The sequence below is a fragment of the Gasterosteus aculeatus genome, chromosome 10 (assembly GCF_964276395.1).
Source record: "Gasterosteus aculeatus chromosome 10, fGasAcu3.hap1.1, whole genome shotgun sequence".
Classification (NCBI taxonomy): Eukaryota; Metazoa; Chordata; class Actinopteri; order Perciformes; family Gasterosteidae; genus Gasterosteus; species Gasterosteus aculeatus.
Window position 1 is genome coordinate 14,035,203 of NC_135697.1, and position 28,000 is coordinate 14,063,202.

Here is a 28,000-nt window from a genome sequence, read left to right on the forward strand (position 1 = left end):
CCCAGCAGTTTGAATACTTATACGTATTATTTTTACAAGAGGACATTATAAAACAAAATCCATCTAAATAAATTAATAATAAATATATGAGGTCCATAGTTTTGAAACGCTCAGCGTTTTATGAGTTCCCATTTACAGAAATAGTGAGACTTGCTAGTCTTTACAACTCAACGTTTTTTGTCAATGAAATAAAAAAGAAATAAAAAAGAACCTGCAGTGTAAAGTAAAAAAGCTGTGGGGGAATCAAACAAACCAACCAGCTGATGTCTAAAATCATTCCAATCCAAGGAGGAGAAAAACAAAGCAGTGGTCATAAAAACAAGGGAGGGCAAGTCCTCGATTCCATATCAGTGTGTCAAAGTTCAAAGAGATCCTGGTGTGGACATGGGCGGGCCCACGGGAGGGGAATGGGGTTAATGGCTGGTTCTGTAATGACACAAGTTAGTAAAAGGGCGAGTAAACATTGGGCCCAGAAGCATGAAAACAAGTCACCGTTAAGGTGAAAGCAGCAAAAAGGAGTAAACGTAGACACGTTCGGTTTTTTTCAATGTCAGAGGGGAAAATCCCTTTGTTGATTGTGTTTTTTGGATTTCCTCTTCCAGTGAACCTTATTGCAGCACTTCTTTGTGTTCTGTCAATAATTATCTGTAACGATATAAATCTAAGGGCCGTGTAGATAGTGGCCGTGGAGTCACAGCTGTTTGCAGAGCGCTGTAGAAGGAAGGAGTGAACAATCATGATCATAAAATGATCAATCGAACGATAAACAAGAAATAAAGAATCTCTAGGGACTTAAAGGCAACACACGGCGGGGTTAATGTTTGAACACAAAGGCCGCTTTTGTCACAAAAGTTTTCAAGTTACGCTTTCATATAGTAAGTAGGCACAAGGTTAATTTGTATGCATTTGTGCAAACAAACGAACATTGGACGAAGCCTGGTTCAAAGTTCTTGTTTAATTTCATCGACATAAAATATTCTGTTAAGAGAATGAATGATGTATGAAAACAACCCACAGGTAAAACCCTCTGAATGTACTGAAACCGGAAAGTTTGTGTTTATAAGTGCTACTGAGGTCTCAGAGCTCAACTAGGAGACGCTAATGGAGAGATAAAATTCCATACGTTTTGCATGACAGAAAAGGAAAACAATTAAGAGATGGACATCCCCACAAAACTTCCCCCCTTGATTACTTACAAGGAATTTTGTATAACAAGTTATTTGATTTTCATGTTCAAATATAAAACTTGTACATTATCTAACGGTGACCCTCTACTTGCTTATTCCTGCTGCACGTCCATCACCTCCCGGATGATCGGTTCCCCTTGACGTGTGACGTCATGCACGGAGTTTCAGCCGCTCTCTGCTGCCACCCGGTGGTCACACGTGACACCTTCAGGTCTGGGAAACAAAGACGAGCTGCCCTTCACAGCCGGATCAGCACGAGAGTGCAGAAAAAGGATGCAGATAATTTATTTAATCGAGGTTGGCTGTAAAGCAGATTTTAAGTTGAGGTGGAATTTCAACGTGCAATTGATTTCCATTCATTTCTTTATGTGAATTAGAAGTTGAAAGAGAGAGGGAAGCACTTTTTGAAGAAAAAAAAGAGGACGCGTGTAAAACAGTTTTAATATAAATCTGTAAAAATGAGAAGTTTAATGGCAAACATGAAAAGGACAGAGAGTGATTGTATCATTTATAAAAGCAACAACACAAAAATACATGTATCTGTTTTATGAAAAAAACCGTACCGTAGCTACCATATACGTGAAACAGGTTTCCTCTGGGTATCAAATTATTTGTCAGTGCACTCCGAATGTCTTCATCTGAAAACTCTTTTCCTGAAGACAATAGAAAAGGAGGTGATCATAACCCTGCTTCTTTGAACAAAAACAACAGACAACAACAACAAAACAAAAAAACCTGACAAATAATAATAATCACAGCCTTTAAGAATGACATTTCAAACCCACAATCTTGACATTAAATTGCACTTTAAAATACTGGTCGGGGTAAATAAATATTTGTGGTACCTTTCTATATCCATTTTTGTAATACAGTACATAAACACAGCAATATTATATTAGAGCTGTTGAATGGGTTAATAGGGAAACTGATTAAAACTTTATCTATTTTCATTCCAGCTGCTTTTGCATATAGTACAGAATTTGCATAATAGCACATAAATAAATTAACACCGATGACATCAAACAAGAGGGTAAAAAAAGATTTACAAAACATACTGCATATCTAACATAGTGCTTATATATTATTCATATAATTACATAACAGGATCATTCAGAAGCGGTGCCCTCGCCTTTCGTCCTCGGCCTCCAAACCAGTGCTGCGTTTTAAAAAAAACCAGGCTCTGGTCTTTGGGTCCGTCCCTTCGGACTCTCCCTCCTATCAGAGTTGTGTCTGGGAGGAAGGAGCCTTCTTTGGGCCTTGGGTGGACTCCTCGCGGTAAACGCGCACCTCTGCGATGACCTCCGGGATCCCCGTCTCCGTCCCGGGACTCGCCGGGCGCCGGGCCCCGAGGCGCCCCCGACGGTCGACTGTTTCCGACGGCTCGGGCCGTGGCGGCGGAGGGAGCCCCCCTTTCGGAGGGTCACTCAGCGTCCGGGATCGGCCGGCGAGGCAGGCCGCCGCGGGGCTGCTCACCAGGCTGTACAGAGGGAGGGTGGACCTGGGCTGAATCATGTGGATCCCACCGATGGGAATGAGGAGGCTCGGCGACCTGCTCGGCGGCTGGGAGTGCAGAGGCAGGTGACTCAGGAGGGTGTGGGCCCCCCGGGGCCGCGTGGGGGGCGGAGGGGCCGGGGTCTGACCCTCCTCGGGCGCAGACTACGGAGACAAAAAACGTGATGAAGTGAAGCTTTAAGGATCCCGGCCAGTTAATTGTTGTTGCCGACGACTGCTTGGTGAATACAACTTTAAAAAAAGAGATGTGGGGTTCACATCAAGTCGCATGTGAATCGCACATCATGTATGATGTAAGTATGTGCGGGACATTTTATAATTGGTATAAACTTGTCATCTAATAGTGTCACTGCGTCTAAATGACGCCAATCTAACTATTTGGTGTTTTTGTATTGTGATGCATTGCTACTAAGTGTGAGTATATATACTTTGATAAAGCTTTTTATTATTCTAATATAATCAAAATATTAAAACAAGTAAAATAAATGTGCAGTGAGACAACCTATATTAAAGAGATTATGAAGAAAGCAGTTTTTTTAGTTTTTAGTATATACAGTATATATGTACACATCAAATATTTAGATACTTAAAAATGTCTCCCTTTACAAAACACACCCAGTTTACAGGTGGATGTAAACAGATACGTCTCTGTGTGATTTAGTATCTACTCCCATGAGACCAATATTAGTAAAGAGGACGTGGTGAGGTCACACACCAAAACAGAACCACACGTTTGGAAAGGCTTTTATTTTTTGCTTTTATTTAATCTGGGTGAATTGATGATATTCATGTTCTGTCGTCGACATGCGGTTCCAATCTATGGTACTTACTCTGGTTTTATCGGCGGCCGCCAAGGGAAAACATGTCGCGTCTATTTGGGAGCTCACCCGCATTATTTTAAGGTTTGAGTGATACAAAACGGAGGGAGAGCTGCCTATTTTCTTCCCCTTTCCAATAGGTGTGCGACTTTAAAATAACCTCATATGTACCACCCTATCTATATTTGTTCTAGATGTTGACTTACTGGGATTTAACTGAGCCGCACAAGATTATCTTTGTGAGCAAAGAGCTGATGTATTTAAAACTGTCGGCTAAACGAACAGAGGAGGAAGTCACAGGTGAGTCCGGGCTGCGGTTTGACCAGCGTTAATTATACGCACTCCACAAAAAAAACAGAGCGCCACGTCGCATTCGAGACCTAAACAATGGTCCGGGTTGGAAGACATGTCGAAAGACGATGAAAATGCCGCACAGCATGTTATGTCTCACCGGTCTTGCGTTAGCCGATCGGCCTCCCGGGTGAAGACGAGCTTTAGACTGAGCGAAGAGGTCCGCGAAGGAGCCCGCAGGCCCACGGGACTCTGACCCGTGGGGCTGGACCGTTACAGGAGAAAGACCTCTCACCGGGACGACTGGTCTCAGAGTGGAGCTGGAGACATGGCAACTGGGCGAGGACGGGGAGGAGAGGGGAGCGGGGGACCGGCGCGCTCCGGGTGACGGGCTCCGGGGTGGAGACGGGTCCCCGCGTGGCATCAGGGGTCGAGGGCGCGGAGAGCGGGAGCCCTCGGAGGACGCCGACGTGGACGCGTCCAGGCGCCTGCGCGCGAACAAGGCCCTCCTGCCGCTGGCCGAGCTCTTGGGGGAAAGCGTGACGGACCGGCCGGGTTCGGGCTCCATCAACCGGCCTCCCGGGGGAGGTTCCCCGCTGTCAGGAGAGGCGGTGTGAGAGCTTTCAGCCACCTCGACCCTGTTGTCTTCATCAGGTCTGCCATCTTTTTCCCTTGCATGCTCATCCTCAGGACCTTTTTGTTCATCCGGGCGACGTTTTTCACAGACTCCTAGGACAGAAAAAAAAAGCATCTTTTTTAAAGTCACATTCTCACGCAAAGTATCAAGTGTAGGCGGCTGATATCGATCAGTCATCATTATTTTTCTTTCTAACCGCACGAATGTGTAAAGCCATCCAGGAAGTAAAATGGACCCGTCTAAGTGTGCTGTGGCAGGTTTGGCACCAGCGTAGCACATTTTGTCCCTGGGTGTAATGTTTTAACAGCCTCTCCCATGTTTCTTCACCCGCATATCTGACATCTTCGACGCCCAGGAGTTTGATATGCGGCTGACCAATGTTTACATTTCTCTTTCTTACGACGCTCAATCAAAAGGGACAAAGTCAACAGAATCACGGCGCTGTTATTCATCAATTCAGAGACACTGTGCATGTGGCTCAGGTTACAGCGGCGGATGTGCTTGTGGGTAGCTGCCAATAGAAGGAGTGCTTGAAGCGACATGAGGCGGCGGCGCCTACGGACAACAATAATGAAGTGAATTTCAATATTTACCACATCCTTGTTGCTAAAGCTGAAAAACGTTCCCCTTGTGTGTTTGGCTGCTTCCACAAGATACCGAAGTGTAACATGTGTTGGTCCATGCTAATGGATCCATGTCATACCTCCATCTGACCCATCTGGGTAACGACACACTTCTTCTCCGCGGGACTCGGATCGCGAGTGTTCAATGGGGCTTCCTGTGAAACAACAACAACAACAGACGGGCTGTGCTCACAACGGACGCACGTGAACCCCGGACGTCACCGGGAGCTTCCCTACCTTCGGCCTCGACAGAAAGGTAGCAGTGTTCGCAGTCACGCGGTGGGGATTCTGTGATGCGACGGGGGCACTTTTGCAGCACACTGGCGGTACTCTTAAGGTTGAATGGGCAGTCCACACACTGGCACCTCTCTCCGCCGCCGCCGCCGCAGTGCACGAGAGCACGCTTCTCATTTGATCTGTGGGGTGCGTCAAGAGAGCAGTGGGGTTTCAGTTTCGGGCCCCGGAGCTTTTCCCTGTTATTTGTTCATTAATTCGGCTCCTTTTCGGGATGCGGGTCGCAATCAATATGAGTGTAACTGGAGCTGACAGACTGTCTGCGGGTCCGTTAGCACCTGCTAACGGACCGCTTGGCACTTTCTACAGAGTGACCTCGCACTGTGGCAGCTGGGCCCGGGGCCCACCCCTCCATGTACACCGAGGGTCCCTCAGCGAGGCGCCCACTTCAGCTCGAACAGAGCAGCTTTCATAAGCCAAAACCAGACCGCCCAACCCCCCCCCCCCCCCCTCGCACGGCCGTACAACCCCATCACAGCTCACACCACCGCCATGTCCAAACAAGGTGGAGTCTACGATGTGGCCAAAGGTTCGGGGGTTTGCTTCGGGCCATGCCAATAAAAACAGGCCGGAGAGGGAGGGAAACCCAGGCCCAGACCAGCTGCTGCTGCAAATAAGCATGAAAAAACCCCCGAAAGTGAAAACACATCCCGACGAGCAACAATCGTTCTGATTATAATCAGCGTTTTTTTCTTCTATTTTCACTACCGGCTTCGCGGCTGGATGAACTCTGTAAGCGCTGGCTTTTAGGGTCTTGAAAGAATTTGTGAAAGAGAAGCACCTGCATTCATTCGGCTTTTCATGCAGCAGCCGTTCAGGCCCGAGATCTGAGCCTCGGTGCTTCTGCCTTCGCTTTTCCTAACCGCAGCAAAAACCCGTGTTTAACCAGCTCGCTGCCTCGGTTTGGCCTCTCTGACCCTCAGACAGGCTGAACAGACAGCGAAGGAGAAAGCGAGCAGGCGCGAGGATGACTCACGATGTGAGGAGAATTGTTCACACACACACACACACACACAATCCCAAAACCGAAAAGGGACACGCAGATGGCCCCTCACATCGCCTGCATCGCTGCAGCGTTTATCTCTGATGGGTATCAGAGGTACTGAGCGTGTCTGGCTTAACCTCGCAGCAAAGACTTTTGAGGGGGTGCATGCGACTTTAATTAAAACAAATAAATGTACACCTTAAACATTTGCTTTTAACTTTACTTAAGAATCAGTCATTGCTGCTTATGTTATCTTTTCTAACTGGAATTAAATGACTTTTTTGACCTGTGACTATCTATCATTTAATAACGTGAAAAATAGCCACATTGTGAACAGCGGTTAATTGGTCGGCCGTACGTTTGTTGGGGCGTTACAGCATATTTAAAAAGAAGAAATTCTACACAAACTGTATTAAATTGTACCAAAACATCTACACTTGGACAGCTGGAGCCTTTCTGTGATGTGGATGAATAACTACGGCCAAAGTGTTGATATTAATACGCGACTAGTGTTTGATAAACACCTGACAAGTTGTGAGCCTATCCTTCAGGAGCATGTGTAAGATATGAACAGAATTTAAGTTTAAAACATTTTTAAAAATGAACAATTGACCTCATATGAGAGAAGTCTTTGTATTGTGTTACAGAGATGTCTACTAACCAGCTAGCCCCCCTACATCCCCCCGTCCTCCCCTCGTACCTCGATGGACGACAGTGAGTCACTGAAGGTCAGTCTGACCTCGGGCCAACATGAGAGGCGAAGAAGAGGAAGTAGAGCTGGGGGGCTTTTTGAGGCACAGGGTCCGTGTGCATTATGATAGTCGGTTTATTGGATTAAATCCAAAGCAGCAGAAAGGAGAAAATGAGTAAGAGCGGAGTGGGCGACCGCTCGGGAAGTGCTCAGAGTTTTAGCAGTTTCATCACATTTTTCTGCCTATTCTTGCCCTGCTGTTTGTAGTTATCTTTTTGGTTGTTTTTTTTTATACAAGATGATGACATTGAAATTAGATTGTGTGGACCTGACCCAGTTCACAATAAAAGGACAGAAAAAAAACAACTAACAAATACGTGTCGAAATAGTCTTTTTGTTCTCTCATGTCTGAAGAATCCAGGGCTGTTCTTTTTGAACACTGACTTTCTGCCCAATCACATTCCGTATAACGACTGATGCCATGTATGGACATGTGCACTTTCTGCCCCTTCCATTGGTGTTAATGGACGAGGGTGAAACGTGCTGCTGCTGCATGTGAATGGTAAATTATTCTCTGCGGGCGCAAAGGAACGAGGTAGATCGCTGGCTTCGGCCCCTCAACAGACGGTTTACACAACATACCACAATATATGGCGCAAGCCGTAATAAAGGGGATTTGACGCTGTAAATACAGACGGTATGTCACGGGTAAACCATCAGCTCGTGTTCTTCAACTGTCGCGAGATGGTACTCACCCTCGCTCCGAGCTCCAAACTTCGGGAGCTGGTTTGTTTCTGGAGCCCGACTGTGCTTCCTCCTCCGCGTTCTTCCTCTCATCCTCCCTCTCTCCTTCTCTGTGGGAGCCGTTGCCGTCCGCTGACAGCTGTCCCTTCGTCGCTCCCTCGGGGTCCCTGCGGTACGGGTGGCTGTTGTAAACCTACACCCGAAAGAGACATGGGCAAATTCACCAACTCTGCTCCAGCATGCCCAGGGAGACAAAAATCGGGAAGTCTCATTTGAACGTTGGTTTTAAATGGCATTTGTTGAAGCACATGTAGTATTTTGTCCATTGCGATTCATCATTGTTAAGATTTCTATACACTCTTATACATGCACCCTTGTTATAATCCTGCAATGCAAACCCAAACTATGCTGCACCTTCTATACAGAAGAAAAGGTCAAGAGTCTGTTTACGCTGACCTAGCAATGATGTAAAAATGACCCTTGGGTCGGTGGCTTTGGTCCCCAACCATCTAAAAGAGGTATATCTCAGTATAAAATGTGTTCTTTTGCATGTTAACTAAAATCTCTCTCCTTTTTGGGGGGGGGATCAGACAAATAAACGTGACATATCCAGATGTTCTCTAGTGGTGGTTCTTTTTTTCTTTTTACACACAGTGCCATCGATACACAGATTCCTGTCAATATTTAATTAACTACCTCAGTGGAGCACGGCCTCTTGGTGTCCTCTTGCTCCATGGACTCAGACGTCCTGACTGACATGGGGGATACGGTGTAGATGGAGGGACTGAGCCTCTGCTTGCACTGCAGCAAGGAGAGAGCCGTCCGGCTTGAGAGGCCAGGCGGGTTGGGGTCATAGCCGCTGGTGGACCACGACGAGTACACTGAGGGCTTCTGTTCATCCAGAGTACAAGGGTTCGGTTTAATGTAGTTTAAATAGCACCAGCTATTACAGGTGCTGGACAGCAGACCGGGGTACGAGGGGCCAACATGTGCAATGGAAGAACAAACACTGGGTAGACGTGTCTGATTTTCCCTTTTGAGTACCTGATTGCGAGGGTCCACGGATGCCCCGTCGGCACGTCCCACCTCCCCCTCCTCCTCCTCCTCCTCCTTTACTCGTTTCTGCTGCTGCTGTGACTCGGGTGGGAGCTCCATACTGTTTGAAGGGGAGAGCATGCGCTTGTTGCCCCCTGAGCCTGATACCCTCAGGCCATCGTCCGACCACGTTTGAGGGTCTGTACTGGTGTTCCTGTGTTGTCTTTCAGCTGTTGGGTGGCCCGTGTTTTGTGAAACAGCATCGACCGCCTCCTGGGGCCTTGGGGAGGTGGACCGAGAAAACGAAGTGTAAATGGCACACGCCAGGTTGAGCGTGTCCGTCTGGAGACGCACCGCTACTGCTGGAGACGGGACGGGCCTCAGGAGCTCCAGGCTGGAAGTGATGTGAGGGGAGGCCGCGGGCTGGATGTGCGAGGGATTTAGCCGGACCTCTGAATAATCACCGCGCAGTAAGGGAATCTCGAGCTTCAGCCCTGTAGACATGGGGAGATAGTGAGCCCTGGCTGCCCCTGATGGTCCGTGTGGAGGATAGTGTCGCGGTGTCCGAAGAGGCGGCTGCTCTGCGTCGACGCGTGAGGCCTCATTTACGGGATCTATACACGCGATACGTTCCGCGCTGCCTGTCAACTGAACGTTTTGACCGAGCTTCCACTGAGAGAAGATGTCTTCGCCTTGCAATCTCCCCGGCTTACGCGTGACTGCGTCACCCGACAAAGGCGAGGCGGGGGACCTGCTGCACTGCACAGAAGCCGGGCCGACTTTAGAAGACGCGGTGGAGCTCACGCGTTCGGGACTTTGGCTCGGCGCGGTGCGCTGCTTCTCCTCTTCCGCCTCCTCATCTGGATCTCTAATGGCAGTGTGCCTTACAAGGAGACACTTTCTCCTCTCCCTCCAGCCGACTGCCGAGCGCTCGGGGGACAGACAGCTGTAGTCAAAGGACTTACTGCGGGCCTCGGCCATGAGGACACTCAGCTGCGGGTCGTGAGGCGCCTGCTCCGACGCGGAGCGCCTCATCTCTCGCTGCTGATGCGCCCCGGGCACCGTCAACATGTGAGGAGCCCTGGACCTCCTCAGCGGGGTCGGACCCGCCGTCTCCAGGTCGGGTCTGTTCGACTCTTCGAAGGATGTGGAACGGCTGGACGCATAAGACGCACTGCTGTCCTGACTAGGGCTGCGGGGCAGGGACACGGAGTCGAAACTGGATTCCCCGGAGGATTGGGCAGCCTCGGCTAGACGTAGGCGCTTCTTCTTCGGAGGGAGCTTTTCGATGGGGAGCTGGGACAGAGAGGTGCTTCTCTGCGGCCACTGAAATTCCTCCGCTTTCTCTGGAGGTTTCACTGAGGGTGTTGGCTCTATCGAGGTCGACGCGCTCACGTTGGGATCCTCTGTGACCAGTATTTCGGGGACCCGCACACCGTGTTGGGCGGCCAGCTGTCCAGTCGCTGGTTTTGTCGAATGTTGGGGTTGTCTCTGATAATCTTCGTGAAGTGGAGAGTTTTTTGGTGCCTCTAGTCCGTCGATGCAAAACGATTCCTGTTTCTCAAAGGAACGAGTGTGTTGGATTACAGAACAGGTTTGAAGAGCAGGTCTTCTGGGCCCCTCATAAGCCACATTGCTCTCGTCCCTACACTGTCCTGGCAACAGGGCAGTAGAAGGTAACGAAGGAGACGAGGGATCATCCAATTCTAAACTCTCTTCTTTCCTTCTCTTGCGCATTGCTGAAGCTCCCGCTCTGACCGCATGGTTTGTTGGCGGCGAGCCCCCCATTTGACTAACGACCACGTCGTTTTTGGGACGATGCGCTAAGCACAGGCTTTTCTTGTGTCTCTTATAACCTTCCCAATCATTGCATCCGGTGCCACAGGCCTCGCACTCATATGGCAGCGGTTGGCTTTGCCTGTGGTCAGGCACGGCGGTAACCCTGTCGGGGTGAAGTAAACCAGAACCCTCTCGTTCTTCTCTCGAAAGTTCCCCACCAAGCGGGATCTCAATAGCTGGCTGGCGCCTGAGCATCCGGTAGCGACGGGACGCCTGCGTTTCAGGCGGCTGGTGTTCGTCGAAGGACTGAGTTAAGCGGAACTTACCGAGGCCACCGCTGGAGGCGTCGAATGAACTGGCTGCGGCCGGCATGGAGTGACTTCTTACCAAAGGGGCGTTGGACGTTTGGCCAGCCGGCTGCTCCGCACTTGAGGACGTATGCTGAAATTTTTCACACGGAACTCCCATGGTGATGGAGCCACTGCTTTTATAACTCGGGTCTCCAGCTTTAGGGCTGTGGATTAATGCGTCTTTCACGGATGAACTCTTCTGGGACTCTGAACTATTCTTCCTGGAGAGGGAGAATCTCCTCGGCTTCACGCTGTCAATTTTACTGGTGTCAACCACCGCCTCGTTGATGGTGATGAGTTTGGTGATGTGATCAATGACCTGCTTCTTGGGGACCGTGAATGCCATGTTTTTGTCCTCCTGACCAGAGGGCTGCTGGTTATGTTGCCGGGACATCCGCTGCAGGTGGCCGAGACGCCCGTACTTGCCGAGGATGATTTCTGCATAGCTTTTGGCACTTGTGTTCGGCGGGCTGTCCTGTGACCGCTCGGTGCTCTCGGAGCGAGAGAAATAGCCTGATTCTGTGCTGCCTTTGCTCCCTAAAATGAGCGACGAGGTCTTCTCGTCAGAGCCGGGTTTCCCTCGACTCAGACGCAGGGCCAGTCTCTTTTTCACTGCCCGAGAGTCTTCGTTTCCCGTGGCGCCATCTTTGGCCCGGTCGGTCTCGCGGCTCTCGGTTGAGGCCGCGCCGCTTTGTCTTTCCGCGAGGGAAGAGGCCGACACCAGCTGTCTGCTTTCATCCTCCGACTCGGTGACTTGCTCTTCCAAAGTTCTCGGCTCCCCGGGCGCCAGACCCGCCTTCACCCTGTGCGTGTGCGACTTGCGGTGTTTGTACAGGTTACTTTTGGTCTTGAAAGAGAAGCCACACGGGGCGCAGGGATAAGGTCTTTCCCCCGTGTGTGAGCGGATGTGCTTCTGTAGGACACTCGGCTTGGCACACGCGCGGCCGCAGTACGTGCAGACGTATTTGCCGGGTCTCTGAGGCTTGCGCTCGCGTTTCGGTTTCGGGTCGCCGTCCTGGCTGTCCGGTTTGGACCGGGGGGGGCCTCCCGCCGAGCCCGGTGACGGACTGAAAACTGCGCTCGCTTTCGGCCCCTCATGACTGTGTTCCAGCGCTGCGTCCGACTCGGCGCTCTGCCGCTGGTGCCTGAGGCGCTTCCGTTCAGGATGCTGCCTCCGGGGCGGTTTGGGCTGCTGCGGCGTGCCACGGGGTTTCGGGGAGCCCGCCAGGTGTTGCCGCCGGGGCCGGGGGGGAGACTTCGGCCGCGGCCCTCGGTGAGGAGACTCTGGTTGACGACGCTCTTGACCTCCGGCCTCCTCCCCAGTCGTGAGGCGACTATGCGAGGCCTCCATAAAATGGGAGGACAGCCTCAGGCAGACACGTGGGATGCGTCCGCCCGCGTCCGGCTACAGAGCGCACGCCGAGTCATTAACTGGAGATGAACTGGAGTGAATTCTATGAAATGATGTCCACTTCAGAGTGCCTCATAACTTTCCGCTTGTTTTCGGTTCAACTTTACGGCTTGACGGCAGAATGATGCCGTCAAACGTTCAACGGCTGCATCAAAGAATGCAGCCGTGACACGTCCGGCGTGGTGGAGGACGTCCTCTGCCGGGCAAACTTGAAGCGTCCCATCGCGAAGCGCTGGGCCAGTCAGACGCTCGGTAAACTCAATTCAATTCATGAGTCTTCACTCTTCTCGGCGTGAAGATCTGTAAAGACAAACAAAATGTTATATAAAACAGCATACAGTCCAACTTCAACACACAAATAGCCCTCTACCCCCCCCCCCCCCCCAACCCTCTCTTTGCTAAATATAGATATTTACATTTTATATGTTGTATAATCACTCATGTCATAACATTCAGCTCTCACATTTGTTTCCCGCGGCGGCTGAATACAGTTAAATAAGGATGGTTTATGCAATATTTTTGTCTAAAAATATATCAGGATCCAGAAGATGAAAACGATGATTCTGCAAAGGCTTTATGTCCACTGGCTGCAACATTTCAATGCAGCGTAATCTCAATTTGTCGTAATCTTCTCCGATTTTTAAATCAACCATGCATTACTTATATTTGTAACCATGTACTGTAATATTTTTCTGCCGGATCCTGTCCAATCCTACAAAGACCCAAATCCGCAAGAAAAAAACAAAAACCAACAGACAATAGTATTATCATTTGGACTCTTTGTTCTCTGAATCTTTCAAAACAAATACATCGAATTGAAATACAAATCCTCCTGCTAGAAGGAGTTACTCATAAAATGTCATATAAGCACCTATTTTTGTCTTAATGGAATTATCCTGCAAGAAATTTCTTTGCATAATTAATCACACCGCGATGAACTAAGGGGCCGAGGCACAATGTCTCGGCACGCTCGAATGAATGCCGCGCGTTCGTCATCAAGCCACGCTTCATTCGAGATGATGCTCGTCAGACAGTGCTGCCGTACAGTACTGCCACATTGCAGGACATGGATCTCTGCTTCATCACCCAATCGAGTATGGATCATCATCTCTTGAAAAAGTCAAACGAGCCGAGCCAAAAGGAAGGCGGGAAGGTGGCTGGTAACTGTGAGCGCACACACACACACACACACATACACACACACACACATACACACAAGGTGGAGATACTGAAGAGAGCTCCCGATGTGATTTTGTGCCAGCATGCTGAAACAGTAAACAAGCCATCCCACGCGCTGACCAGCTGGTTTCTACGCCCACGTTTCTGCTAGAAGACGGCAAAGCTGCTGGATTATATCCAAATTACTGACAACATGTGAATGAGCGTCTTTCGGTTTAATTTGTAGGAAGAGTTTACATGCCAGGATTGGATGGATCTTAAACCAACATCCCTTTTATTCATCTTACTGTCTCCTGCAGTGATATTATGATACTAAATGAGTGTCGGTCAGGTGACAGAAATGGAGTTGGAATTAGAGAGGCTTTTTTTCTTTTCTAACTGTCCATGGTGAGTCTCACAATAATATACGTGTGAAGCTAAATGGGTGGAGCGCTGTTTTAATCATTGTATGTTTTTTCTCCGGAGACATTCTGACAAATCGCATTCGATCCATGTCTTTGTTCCTGTTATGTTGTTCCTACAAGCCATACGCGTGAGTCAGTGTGAACTATAGTGGATTCATGGCACCACCACCGCACCTTCATGTACTGCAGCCGTCATTAATATTACTAATCACACCTGAGCTTTTCCTGGCAGCGTCCTGCATGAACACTGGCCTATCACTGTGAAAAAGGTTGGTTGTTCTCATAAGGGGCGATATGAGCAGTGTGTGCAATATAAATATGTATTGCATTTAGTGCAAATAAGAAAAAACCTGTGGTCACTTTATATAATGACACTAAATGAAATGAAATACGCTATGTGATATATTTGTGATGTGGGCACGCAGTCACGCCGAGTAAGCTGCATCACCTCATGTGAACTAAAAAACTGACATGTTGCATCCGTTCACACACGACGCGAATAGAGAATATATATATAGAGAATATTGTGCAAATGGCTTTTTAAAAAAACTTGTCAATTTCCCTCTCTCGCACTAATGGGCACCCAGCGGTGGTTCCTATGGTAACGGCCCTAAACCATGTGGTAGCAGATGGAGGGAGAGCTGGAGGGCTAAATTTATCTTCCAGCATCCTCACCTCGACTACAGAGAGCGAGAGAGCAGGCGGAGGTGCCTCTCTCCTCGAAGCTACGGCTTTTCTGAGAGAGAAATCAATACTTTGGGAGTCTTAAATCCGTAGTACACCGATACTTCTCCGTTCTTTCCAGACGAGCCAGAGAGGAAATTGCATGCATGGGAATGACAAATAACACTGACATTAACCACATTATTCCAAACAATTCAACCAAATAAACTTCAAAAACTTATTTTTGTAAACTGTGAAACTCTGCAATATTTTAAAAGGGACATACTGATTTATGTGTAGGAAATATATCTAAATTGGATTGGCTATAGATATTTCTGAAATGACATAACAACTAATAACAATGAGATGTCTCAAACAATGGTATCTAAGGCAACTTCTCTGACAATTTTGTGGTGAAACACAATGAAAAAAGGCGTGCTAATTTTCAAACATCAGCCCATCTCGCGAAATCAGCTCACTTAAGCAACAAATTCCCTCATCTGCCGTTGTGTCTCCGCCACAATGTCAGCTGAGCGCAGGGCAACGCCGTCGAGTCAGCAAGCGCGACTTCATCAGCAGCCTGATGGCGGGGAGCCCACGGGGAGTCAGAGCGTGCACAACCATTCCTTCCTCTGTGTGTGTGTGTGTGTATTTACGTGAACGCACTCCGGGAGTGCTCCCCAGTCCATAGGAGGGGGGGGGGGGGGGGGGGGGGCGTGCCATGCGAGGGAGGTTGGATGCACAACACAGGGAGCTCATTCACTCCCAGTCTGAGCTGTGTGCTCGAGTACATACACAGTCCACAAACCACGCACTCCCCTTCATTCACACACAGACGCACACACACACACACACACACCAGCACGGCTGAAGCTACACTGTCTGCATCGGTTTCAAACACGGCAACAAAACGCTCCGAGTATGATTCCAGAAATGAGTCTTAGTTTTTGTTATGTTACCAAACGCCGGCTCATTGATGGAGGAGCCGTCAGCGGAACAACAAAGGCTTGAATGGAGAAAATCCCCCCCGACACTCACATCACGTCACTAACATCAAAATCACTGCAGATGACGGAGAGGAAATCAATGGCTTATTTTTTTCTTTCCTTTTTCTCTTTTTTTTTTTTTTTTTTTACCTGGTAGCAGGTGGTGTTGTCCTCCGGTTGTGTATGGCTGGAAACGGGGAGAGCCGGAGCCAGAGAGAGAGAGAGAGAGAGAGGGGGAGAAAAAGGATGAATGAGAGTGACGGAGTAGAGAGAGAGAGAGAGAGAGCGGTGATCGAGTCTCCGTCGTACGTGCACTGAGCTGACAAACAGGTAGCTGGGTATATCATGCGTATCAATGAGGAGGAGGGGACACTCTCTCCACATCTATCTCCACCTCCTTCACACCCCCCAACCCCCCCACCACCACACCCCAGTAGTGTCTCTCTCTCAGGTCAAAGTGAAGTAGCAGCTCCTTATTTGGAAGTTGACGTAAGCTTGTGTTCCTTTTGGCAGCCGTCGCTGCACAGCTGGCAAAGCGGTGAGAGGTGGAGGGGCCGGGTGAGTGGTTGGTGTTTTAATTTGATCACGGGAAGAGGGTGGAGGGAGTTACTTCATATTCTCAAAACACACTTTCTCCCATTCAGGGTCCCACTTTTTCCGGCATAGGTGGAGTGCTATTGCTGCTGCATTCTGAGAAGAAGAAGAAGAAAAAAACTGGAAAATTTGAAAACGTTTAAGGATAAATAAAAGAAGAAATTCAAAAATGGGCACAGGAATCTAGTTTTTAAGAGCAGCTCTGGAAAACGTCCACAACACGTCCAAGCATCTCTGACATCACTCTCCGTTCTTTAATGCCATGCGTCCTCCCTCCTCCACATTTTTATTCAGCAGTCTAAACGCTCCAAACACCAGGCCTCCAAATTCAAAACAAATGTCATGGGAAGATCCGTGCAAGGGACATTTCTGGATTAAGGCCGCCGATGGACTATTTTATTTTGATATTACAGACCATTACCTGACCCGAAAAGTCACCTCTAAAGCTTTGACTACTGCCGACATCAGATTGGATTTAAAATTTCACTCTACTGTAAAATGAGAAATGAGGACCAGAAGGAAAGTGCGTGTAGCACTGATGGTCAAGTGAAGGAACAGAACAGGTGGAGAAAACGGCCGGTTACTTCCACCAACCGTTTACGTCAATGGAACAACTCAGAAGATTTACATGTTTACGTGAATTTTCTTTTTGCACTTTTGTAGAATGTCATACATGTGGGTTTTTACTTAAAAAAGTCCTCCATTGTCAACCACAACTGCACGTGGTCACAATAGTTTTCCTGATATGGCAAAACAAAAAGTAACAAATAAATACAAACTCCAAAAAAAACTTTACTGAATACTGAAATTTTCAGTTAAATTTGAGACTAATTACAAGTTAGACTCTGCATCAAAGTTAATAAATATCCATCCACATGCATGCGCATTAACCTACGCATGCAAAGAAAGAGGATATTTCATCTAATCACATTTTTTTTGCTCTTTTTTTGTTCTCTTTTTGAGAAAGAACATCCTAAACAGCCATTTAAGATAATTTCCTGTTTAGTTTTTATTTCTTTCAATGCGTTTGGGTTTGTTTTTACATTACCAGAGCATGACATGGAGACCAACATTGGCTTGGTAAACCCGTCGCTCGACTCGTCGAGGTGACGGAGTCGCCAGTGTTGAGCCCTCTCACAGCAGAAGGCTCGCCCCTCTGCAGCTGGGTGTCCTTGTCACAGTGTGAACATCATGCTACCAAACACATTTCCTCCACAGGAATATTTCTCTTTGTTCGGAATGTGGTACGAGGAAGGGGAAGGAAACAAAAAGATAAGGTCACGCGGTGCCGTCCTCTTCTTGCAGAACAGAACGGGGTGAATTCGCTTTGTACCTCTAGCGATACAATACATTAACATTTAGCAGTGGCTGAATGGGAATGAGGCTATTTCTAAAAGATGCAGATGTAGAGGATGAACCTTCGCTAATTTTACTTGCACAATGCAGCGTTCAGCCCGCCCCCTGAAGCGGATACACGCCAGTGGCAGGCAAGCAAGTGTCTTTTAAAAGGGTAAAAGAGTAGACACGCTTTGCAGAACTTGAAAATGTTTTTCCCGGCTGTAAAATTGCAAAATGAATAAAAAAGTGTGTGTGCGTGTGCAAGAATTCCCATTTATGGATCCTAAAGCAGCTCAGGCACTTCATCCCCTCAACAGGAGGCTTTATAGTAAAGCCTTGTTTTTTAATTTTCATATCTTCCATCTCATCAAGTGCATCCTCTTTAACAGTGATGAGGCAGAACGCAGCGTTCAAGTCAAAGCCAAAGGGAGGGGGGGGGGGCTGATGTTTGTTGCCTCCGGCTGGATGAAGGGAAACTAAAAAAAATATATAGTCAAATGCGAATGCAAATACTTCACAGCTGCTCAGGGAATCCAGGCGGTCACGTGTTGGTTTGTGTGTCTGAGTAAATAACGGGAGACAAATATGTGAACTTTAATCAAGACCAATTTTTCCATTATGCAATAGCTCTGTGATGTTCGGGAGGTATAAAGAGCATCTTTTTTCCATTACTTATATTTGGATTTATGGACGTTTATTACACAATCGGATCATCATGTCTTCTGCATCTGTAAGTCACACTGAATCTTTATATATGCGTAACTCATATTTGACTGAGAGACACGAGGAGAAGTAGCCTGAGATCCTCCTTGAGCGGTTCATTACAACCACAACTGCTCCGGTTCAAATCACAGAGCGGAACTAGACAAACTCACTTTCTGTTGGAACTTAGAACATCTGAATGCTCCTCAGTCTCACTCCAACCAGACCGGCAGGCCATGAAACCAACACAATGAACCAGGATATACTTGCCTGATCATTCCTTCTTGTGACAATTCCACATTTCATCTATTGTTAAGAAAAAGCAACCTTTTTTCCTCCATATCCAAAATGTCATCGCCACGGATACGCCGGGAGGAGTTCATTGTTGAGTCCAAGTGGCCGTTCGTGCTAAATCTGCTGGTGAGATCGCACGTTCATGACAGCGTGACGCAGAAAGAGGTCACGGCCACTTGGACCTCCAACCACTTAAATTCTAATCAGCCCGGGTGGAGGCTTGTGCCCTCCATGCGTTCCCGAGGTATTTTAAGAGTGGACGGGACGGACGCGCGCCCCCTGAAAACGTAACGGCCTGCAGCCACAGCTGAAGCCTCTACGCGGAGCCATGAAAAAAAAACCTGATGAGAGTAGATTTAAAGTAGGTCAGCTGATTATTTTTAAAGAAGTATCACTGCGGATTTTAAAGATGGAGTAGAAGTAGAAGCTGACCGACGGCCGCACCACGGTGCAAATTGGAGGAGGCGCGCAGTGACTGGTCAATATTTGATTCATCTAATACACAGCGTACATATCGCCCCGACCCCGGTTGGTGTCACGATGGAGCGTCAGCGTCCGAGCCCGGGATCGTTTTGGCTGCGTCCCGCGGAGCGAGTTTTCTGGGCGCGGGACCATCTGTCAGAGGAGAGAAGACACAGGCGGTGTCCTCCTCTTCCTCCTCCTCCTCCTCCTTCTCAGCATCCTGGCTTTCCAGGGCTTCGTGCACGGCCATTAAGCCCCAGCGAGACGCGCGGTACCACGGTCACTCCTACAGCGCCGGGGCCGATCTTCACGGAGCAAAACGACCACGGAGATGCATCACTGAGAAGAAGTGGGACGGCGTGTCTGAGAATGTGCCTGTTGGGAGTTTATGATGGAGGTTCAGAGTATAGAAAGCAAGAAGAGTTTGTCTGGAACTGGAAGCACCTTTTGGAGTACGTGTGTCTGCGTGGGGGTTTGTGTGTAAACCCAGCCCACCCGACAAATACCCAGAACCACTGGTCCCCTTGCCTCCCTCCAGAGGCCCAGCAACAGATAGACAAGAGACCCCCCCCCCTACCAACATGCAACCACCCACCAACCAACCAACCTCAACCTCAACCGGCCTTGATCGCCACAATTTAAAGCTGGAGAGCCATCGGAGCTCTAAAAAGCATCTGTAGAAAATGAATAATGAGCAGGCTCCGCTCGCTGGACGACAAACCCTGCAAGCAAAATGTTCCAATAACACACCTAATCCATGTGTTTACAGATCAACCTTTGTCGACCTGCGCGTGCGCTCAAGGTCATTAATATATGGCTGATTTTTCACCATAGCGCGCCTGCCAGACGCGCTGCGTTTTCACGGCGATGCCGGTTCGACATATCTTCAAAATGCACTTGCAAGGCACCTTTTTCTTGCTCAGCATTGAGAAAACAACCCGAGGACGAGGATGCGGTCGAGTTCCAGTGAACGCGATAAGACACCTGTCCCTCCCCTCGTGTGATTCCCACGCGTGAGCACCAGCAGTGACGCCGGTGACTCTTGTACAGTTTGGTAAACAACGCCGCTGTTGTCACGGTGATTGCACAGACTTACGTCTGAATGCGTACGAGCTTTACTTAACTTTAGACGTTATTTTAAATAATAACGTGACCAGATTAAAACTATGCCAAGAAAATATTCAAAATGAAATCATGCAGATGTTTGTCTGTTTTCGGCATAGAACTATTTTTGGTGGTGGTAGAAGTGGAGCCTTTTAAATAACAAATTGTGCAGGAGGGTTGCAATCTGTGCATTATGCCAGTGAAACAATGATAAACTGTTCGGGTAAGGAACAAACATTAGTCCTTCACCTTGTGTTAGTAAAATCTTTTAGACAAACTATAATACTGATGCTCTAGTATCCATATTTAAATGCACAGGCAGCAACAAACCATGAAGGAATCCCACTTTCAGACTGATCTGCACCCACAAAGCTCTATTTTGAGCCAGAAAAACCTGCTGGCGCGCCGCTGGAAGCCGCTCCAGACACTTGTTGATGTTACCGCAGTTCCTCGGTTGACAAAAGTTTATCCTTCGTTTAAATGTGATGTGTGACTGACGTGTGACTGACAGTTTACAACAATCATAGTGATCATTCCAAAGCCGGAGCATCTCGATAATCCCTTTTCAGCTCTTTGAACTTCACTGAACCCAATGTGTACTCCAAAGGTAAACCAAGCGTGATTATTCTATAAATAACAAAAGAGCGTTCTATTGATAGACAGTTCCTTTACTGGAAGGTGTGGAAGGCGTGTATTTAGAGCTGCAGCCGACCCAATCGGGAACAAGGAGAGCGGCACAAGGAGCCATTGGAGCGGCAGACATTGTGCAAACGTGGAGAAAACGAGTCGAAAATATTTAGAGGAAATGCTAAATATAGGACGCGTGACCAGCCACGTGCTATATTTGTCCCCACATCTAAGTTTGGCTGCCCCCCCCCCCCGAGCCTTGGTGGTTTCAGGCAGTGGGCGTTGGTTTTCGGTTAGCTGACTGAAACCGTGACGCGATGACAAAACGCATTCTGCCAAAGGCTTCACCTGCAGGCCAATGAGCGGCCAGCGTCTCTGGAGCGCCCGCCCTCAAATCAAACGATCATTTATCAGCGAAACCGTGAAAGGCAAACAGTTTGCAAGTTAGTCCGCTTTAATATGACAGAGACAGTATTTATTTAATTGAATGTTGTTGTTTTTTGCAACAATTAGTGGATCAACCAGAGTCCGTTACAGGAAAAACATCATTGCTTTTGTCATTCCTCACAAGAAAATTTCCAAACATTTATTAGTTCCAGCTATTAAAAATGTGCCCATGCGCTGCTTTTCTTTGTCACATATCTCAGTTAAATGCTTCGGTTTTGGAGTGTTGATCAAATAAACAAGCGGTTTGATTACACCTCCGAGGCCTGTGGGACAACAACAGCTTTTCTTTTTGTAGCAGCGCCAAACTATGATATTGAAAATGTAACCTGAGGGACACTTGGATTGTTAAAGATGTGTAACCGATTAATCAGTTTAATAGATTTGCTTATAATATTTTCTCACTTTTTTGAAATAGAGCCGAGTTGTTTGGCCGTAGTAAGAAGAGAAGTTGAGCGGTCACAGAAGATATTCAAACCCAAATCGAGTCAGTGCATGAAAACCAGGGAGGAAAAGTGCGTTGGGCAGGACGCAGAGTGGAGAAGCATCGCGTCCCGACCAAAACAACTAAAACACAGCTCTGCAACAACCCCCCACCCCCCCCCCTCCCCTTGAGCTGTTAATGAGAACCGATCTGCTTGGATATCAAGGTGATGTAATGCAGGGAGAGAGCAGCCATATGGTCTTATTTCACCAACAGTGAATCAACAGACAGGCACGAGCCAAAGAGGCTCCGTGTCCAAGAAGCTCTATCCAACACACACAATCTCACACACACACACACAGAGAGAGAGAAGCGAGCGTAGATTGTGCGTTTCCTCCACACGTAGGTTACAAAGCGATGCCACACAGGTTCACCTGTAGCTGCATCGGTGGAGGATAACGGACGACGGGCCGTGGGACAAATCCAGAAACCACTGTTGCGTAACGAAAGGGCCGGCGGTGCAGCACCACATAGTTAGACCGTGATCAACAGTGACAATAAAGCACAACAACCACAACAACAACAACAACAGGGGTAAACAGAGGAAAGAGGAAATGAAAGTGCGGCGTGGAGGTCAGAGCGTGTGTGTGTCTGTGCGTCCACTAGGTGATTTGTGAATGAGAACTGCAGCTGACAGGCCTTCTGCCCGACAGGCTGCTCTGTGTGTGTGTGTGTGTGTGTGTGTGTGTGTGTGTGTGCGTTTGCAGAAGCCAGAGGCCTTTCCACCTCGCGGGGCCGGGCCCATACGCTCGCCTCCGGGGTCCCTGGCGGAACCCGACCCCTTCCAGCAGAGGGCCGCGGCTCGGGGCCAAGGGGCTGGACGACTCACAGCTGCGAGTGCAACACGCGCTCCGATTCCAACGCACCTACACACACACACACACACACACACACACACACACTGCAGGTAAACATGACACTGAACGCCCCTCGAGCGTACGGTGTCCACAAAGCACACGTGACCGATTTTCCGCCAACACGTTTCCCCCCGTGCGCGAGCACATGGGCGAGCGCACGCATAAGCAACATAACACACATAACCACACACGCGCGCCGCACACACACACACCCACGAGCGAGTGTATCCTTTCAATTTCCGCTCCCGTGGTCCTCGGGCCGGATCGCCGGCCGGGAGGAAATCTGTTCTGACGGTAAAGCTTGTGTCTCTGCCGCTGTGTGCGTGTGCGTGTGTGTGTGTTGGGGGGCGGTTCCTAATGATCGATGACCAGGGCCACCCTAGGGTCCCCTGCTGCATCACTACCTGGAAACGTTGTCACCCGTATCGAGGCGTGGAGGTGTGCGTGGGCGTGCCGGTTACGTGACACGTCTTAAATCACACACGCCGAGGATCTGCGCGACTACTCGGTGATTTATTGCTGTTGTAGCCGCTTACAGTTAAGGAAGAATGTGTTTTGCAGGTTTCGGGTTGGGTGGAGGGGGGGGTGGGGGGGGGGTTGTTGATGTATTGCCCCGAGAGAAGATTTGTTCCAATGAGAGTAGTGCAAGTTCAGCGTGTACAGTAACCACTGGAGGTTGTTTTCCTGCTTCCTGTTAGAAATGTAGCGGATGGTCAGAATAAATGTCTTTTTTAAAAAGCATTAAGCAATTTTCATTCAATTATTTTGGCCATTGATGAGAATAAGTATTAAAAACCCGACACAAGCCGGGGCCATCTAGTTACATGTGACGTTACTCCGTAAAATTGTCAAGATAGTAAACTGTGAACACGTCCCCAGCCGGATCCTTTTCTTTTAAACATATACAGTGATTCAATAGTTTGATGTACTTTGTTTGTAATAGTTTGTTATTTTAGTCTATTCAGGCAACACGTCTGTGAGTGTTTGACTTCACAAAAAAGGGAGAGGGGTCTTTTTTTTATGTAAAGTACAAAGGTTTTTTGGAGGCGTTCCCTCGATTTCCGCCGTCAGTCAGTGGAATGTGACATCACCCCTTGAGGCGTCTCAAAGAAGTATGATTTTCGGCATCACGCCGTTACACATCGGCCGGCGTGACACAAAGGACACCCAGCCAGAGCATCACCGGGATGAAGAGAAAAGTTAAACCACATTTCCTGTCATATAGGCGTTGACTTTGTCCTAAAATGGCCCAGACTGTCACGGCTATGAAGGACCACCTCAGCTGGGTAAATACCTCTTCCAACTCCCCCACCTAGAAGACTGCTGCCTCTGTGTTTCAATAAGGTACAGATTGTGCGTCTGCTCGCCGTGTTTCCGCCCCCCCCAACCGAGTGAAGAGGAGATTGACACGGACAGCGACCTCCACGGAGAAGCGCGCTCGCGTCTAAGCTGCCACCGGGGACGGTGGAGGACGACCGGCGCGAGTGTCCGCGTTGTCCTCTCGGGCTCCGACCTTTTGAAAAAAAAAATGAAAAAGTCGTGACGCATCACCTCGGGAGGCGCCCGGAGCCTCTGCACACCGCACGCGTGTTTACTGAGAACACAGGGGAAGACATTTGTGCCTATCAGAGCCACAAGAAGGTGGCAACTTGTTTAGGTTTGATAACCCGCAAGACACCCCCCACCCCCTGGATCCAAAGCCCCCCAAAAAAGCACAAGAAATAATATTCTAATATCTAATATTCTCGCTTTCGCAACTCAATGGCTTCCTTTGTCCCTCCCTCCTGAGTGACATCATCGCGGTTGTTTTGGCAGATTCAAAAAGCTCCTTCCAGAGTCATATGTTAGGCAACAGAGTTGAAAGGTCAAGTCTTCCCTCTGAGTGCAAGTAAACGGATCACCCGGTAAATAGACAACCTTTACGGCATAAATAACGCGGGGGTGTGTGTGTGTGTGTGTGTGTGGGGGGTGTCAATGTCATCGTGACCGACCAGTCTATACGGCAACGGATATCAGTCGCCGCCTCCTGTCCATCACCGGGTGATTGATGCACCCCCCCCCCCCCCACCCTGAGGTAAAAGACAACTCCGGGGGAAAGAAAAATGAAAATAAACAGGCAGAGCAACTGTTTTTTTTCCACAGGGGGAACTCAGGGGAGAGAAATTCCCAGTGGGGGGGGGGGGGGGTAAGTTTCGACTAAAGAATGTCAGAAATCTGACTCCTTAGATTGGAAGTGAGACGACATAACAGACTGAGAGGAAGCCTCAGGCGGGTTAAAGGATGAGCCTGCACAGACTACTTAACAGTGATATGTATTGAGATTATTACATTATTATAAGCATCCGTTTGTGTGACGTAAGGAGCTGCGTTACTGCCGCCGCAATTTAATTTAAATATTATAAATATATGTTTCTAAATATATGTATTTTTTACATTGAATAAAAAGTAATGATTAATAGTTTAATCAATGATGAACATAATCATCATATGCGAACCAATACCCCCCTCTAAACTGGAATAACACCAGTAGGCATCATCTTATCGCTCACATATCTCGGACAGATGAAGCTCTGCTTCTTCAGATATGCCAGGAGCCCATTTGCGTATTCTTGTGATGAAACCATCACATCCGCGTGGGGAAAATGAAAAACGCATCTATAGTAGCCAGCGTGTGCGCAGCGAGGCACCGCTCGCTGTCCTCGGATGGCCTCTCATCCAGCAGGCATCTCCTCCACGGCGAGTGTTTAAGGGCTGCGCAGTTGTTCCAGCACGCTGGTTCATTTTGTGTATCGATCTTTAAAGAGGCACATTGCTATTGCATGTTCCTTTCAACTGGTGCAGAAATAACCCTTGATTTTTTTTTTGTGCCGCCCTGGAGGTCAAAAGGGGTCACGTGGTGATCGCACTTGGTGAGGAGAATGTCGTTTTGACCGTTGTTTTTTTTCGGATGTTTAGACCGATAAACCGCCTAGTTGACCCTTTGAATTTAACACTTTAATGCGTTTAACCCTGCAGAAAATGAAGTGACCCCCAACAACCCTGGGCGCTTTGTGGTGGTGGTGGGGGGGGGGGATTTCTATGCACTGCTGGAGCACCTTGCAAGTTTTCACGCAGTGCATAACATGCAACTAGCGGAGTGGGCTCTGCAGGAACCACCTGAGCCCAGCAGCGACCTGTCTCCCCCAGAGGTGGTGGTGGTGGTCCGGGGGAGGGAGCGAGTCCAGCGCCCCCCCTCCACCCCCCCATCGACAGACTGCTGCCTGTTGGTCAGCAGTTCAATAAGAAGAGCCGACAATCCATATTAAAGCTTATCCGCTGACATCCGAATCAGCGAACCAGTTTAAGCCCTGTTCTGATTATGTAATATTATCGGCGGTTTGATGCTGCGGCCAAAAATATACATAAAAATATCCGCCCCGAACGGCAGTGACGTCATGCTGGATTCCTTGGAAGCAGGTTATGCAGAAATTTTCCGAGCAGCCGGAAGTAATTATGCAGTCATCGCGGGGTCCGATTGGTTTCGTTTTTTTTGTTACATGTCTGGAAACGCCGACGCCAGATTCCGTTGAATAAATCGCCAACTTCCGTTTTAAACGTGCGTATGAAAGATGATTGGTCGTATTAATAAACATATTATACCATTGCATACTTGCTCCGGTTCGGTTTGTTCCTTCGGCGTTCATAAATTCGGATAGTGCGATCCTTTGGCTCTCGCTGAAAATAAAGTCCTTATTATTGATGATGGAGTAAGTCAAATTTGTGAAAAATAAAATATAAAGAGTACTAGTTTGCTGAAACCGCCAATCGCGTATGATCGCCTGTAGTCCACGGACATGCGCACTTATAGACGAATTAATAAAATATATTCGTGCCAGATTTTTTGAATGGAGGTCGCTACAGAGTAATGAATCCCAGTTTAAAAGAACATTCTGTCCGATCAGAAAAAACAAAACCTTTACCCACATGTGATACACCATCGTTAAACGCGTGTGTCTCCCTTTGGAGATTAAAATGAATAATAAAATGCTGTAACGTTAAGTGGGTAACATTTGATCAATGAATTTATTGGAGACTCAAAATCCCTGCCCTCGTGTGTTCCAATGCAACAGCGGTGGCAGTAAAGGGCAATATTGATCACCGTTTGCTTTTTTACCTACGTAGTAGTCTGCCTCGGAGCGAACCATGCAGCTGTGCCACTACAACCAGCGTCAAGCTACCGAGAATCACAACGCCTCCAAATGAAGTGAAACCACATCGCAAACCAAAAACGAGCGATTCTACTCGAGCTTCATCGAGAAGGTCCACCGCACACTGTAACGCGACTATTTTAATATCACGTAATGCCCTTCTAAGCTACCAACAGCTTGCTGTACGTGTTCTACTAAGCGAGGCAAATTCAGGATGTTTTATTTTGAAAGTGAAATCCCTACACTTCCGGTCTTGTGTCCCATTCTGGCTGACTTGCTGCAGCTTTCCACCTCCTCCTCCCTCTCACAGACAATGAATGGAGCCAGTTTTGGGGAACGGGCAAGCCCAGGACCCGTTCAGGTGTCTCTACACCCCAACACGCTAAAATATATAGATATATATTGTTAAATATATATACGTATTCAAACTGGAAATCACTCGTTATTAGCTCTGGTTACGCTGTGCATCTTGACGTTAGCTACCTTTATCTCACCATTCCGGACATTTAGCGACAAGAAAACAAGCTGAATAATAACAGCCGTCCCGCTCAACCATAGAGACATCTTAGAATTAAACAAAGCGACAAAATATATTGTAATATTTACAACAACTCACTGACACCACGTACGAGCCTACGTTACCTGCAGGATGCTCAACTTCACTTCTCTGCGGTGCGACCACGGGGGCTCGCGAGCTGCGTCAAGTCAGCTGACGTTCGTGAGGTCGATACAGGAAAACTTTACACTCAAACTTCAAAGTAAAAGCGTGAAAAATACCGAGTAGTGGGGCGTCGACAAAACAAAAAGCGCAACGTAAATATTGAACCAGTGAACGCGTACGCATGTTTAAATCTCGTAATCTCGTAAAGCACATATAATCTTTGTCGGTCAGCTTCGTTGGGGGCGTCATGTTTGAGCTAAAAACCGGAAGTAGCAAACCAATATTCAATTTTAGCTAGTTTGATACTACATTCCTCCTGGCATTCTCAGCAACACCTCGCATAATACCACAAACAAAACAGTCACAAATGTACCATAACAGCTCTGTGTTCTTTGTTGTTACCTTTTGGGAGTCCTTCAGTCGGGATAATGGATTTAAATACTGTACAACATGGTCCAGATGTTGGTAGCGGGACGGAAAGTTTATGCTGTAAATATATAAAAGGCAGCGTTTATGGGCACAACTTCCTCCACCAAAGGGCAGAGAGCACGGCTACGTTGTAACCCAATGAATGCTAACCCAGTTCATGCAATGAACGCGCAGTGGGATATAAAATGACAAAATAAACATAAACGTCACGCTTTACGAATCGCCGAT

At 48.1% G+C, this 28,000-nt stretch overlaps 1 protein-coding gene across 6 annotated transcripts; it reads right to left on the reverse strand.

Annotated features, from left to right (window-relative positions):
* Positions 1-1,624: 1,624 nt before the first annotated feature.
* hivep3a (HIVEP zinc finger 3a) lies at positions 1,625-27,915 on the reverse strand. Of its 6 annotated transcripts, none has more exons than XM_040188708.2 (8): positions 27,746-27,915; positions 15,740-15,776; positions 8,479-12,657; positions 7,794-7,975; positions 5,306-5,484; positions 5,149-5,223; positions 3,969-4,537; positions 1,625-2,843 (listed from the first exon to the last, which is right to left on the reverse strand). In XM_040188708.2, exons 3-8 carry the CDS (start codon positions 12,295-12,297, stop codon positions 2,406-2,408), a joined length of 5,262 nt encoding a protein of 1,753 aa, XP_040044642.2. In that variant the 5' UTR covers positions 12,298-12,657; positions 15,740-15,776; positions 27,746-27,915; the 3' UTR covers positions 1,625-2,405. The 6 variants fall into 6 exon arrangements, with proteins under 6 accessions (XP_040044642.2, XP_040044641.2, XP_077937007.1 ...); XM_040188707.2 differs by lacking the exon at positions 27,746-27,915 and adding an exon at positions 27,325-27,680; XM_078080881.1 differs by lacking the exon at positions 27,746-27,915 and having other exon boundaries at positions 8,479-8,673; positions 8,827-12,657; positions 15,740-24,493.
* Positions 27,916-28,000: the final 85 nt, after the last annotated feature.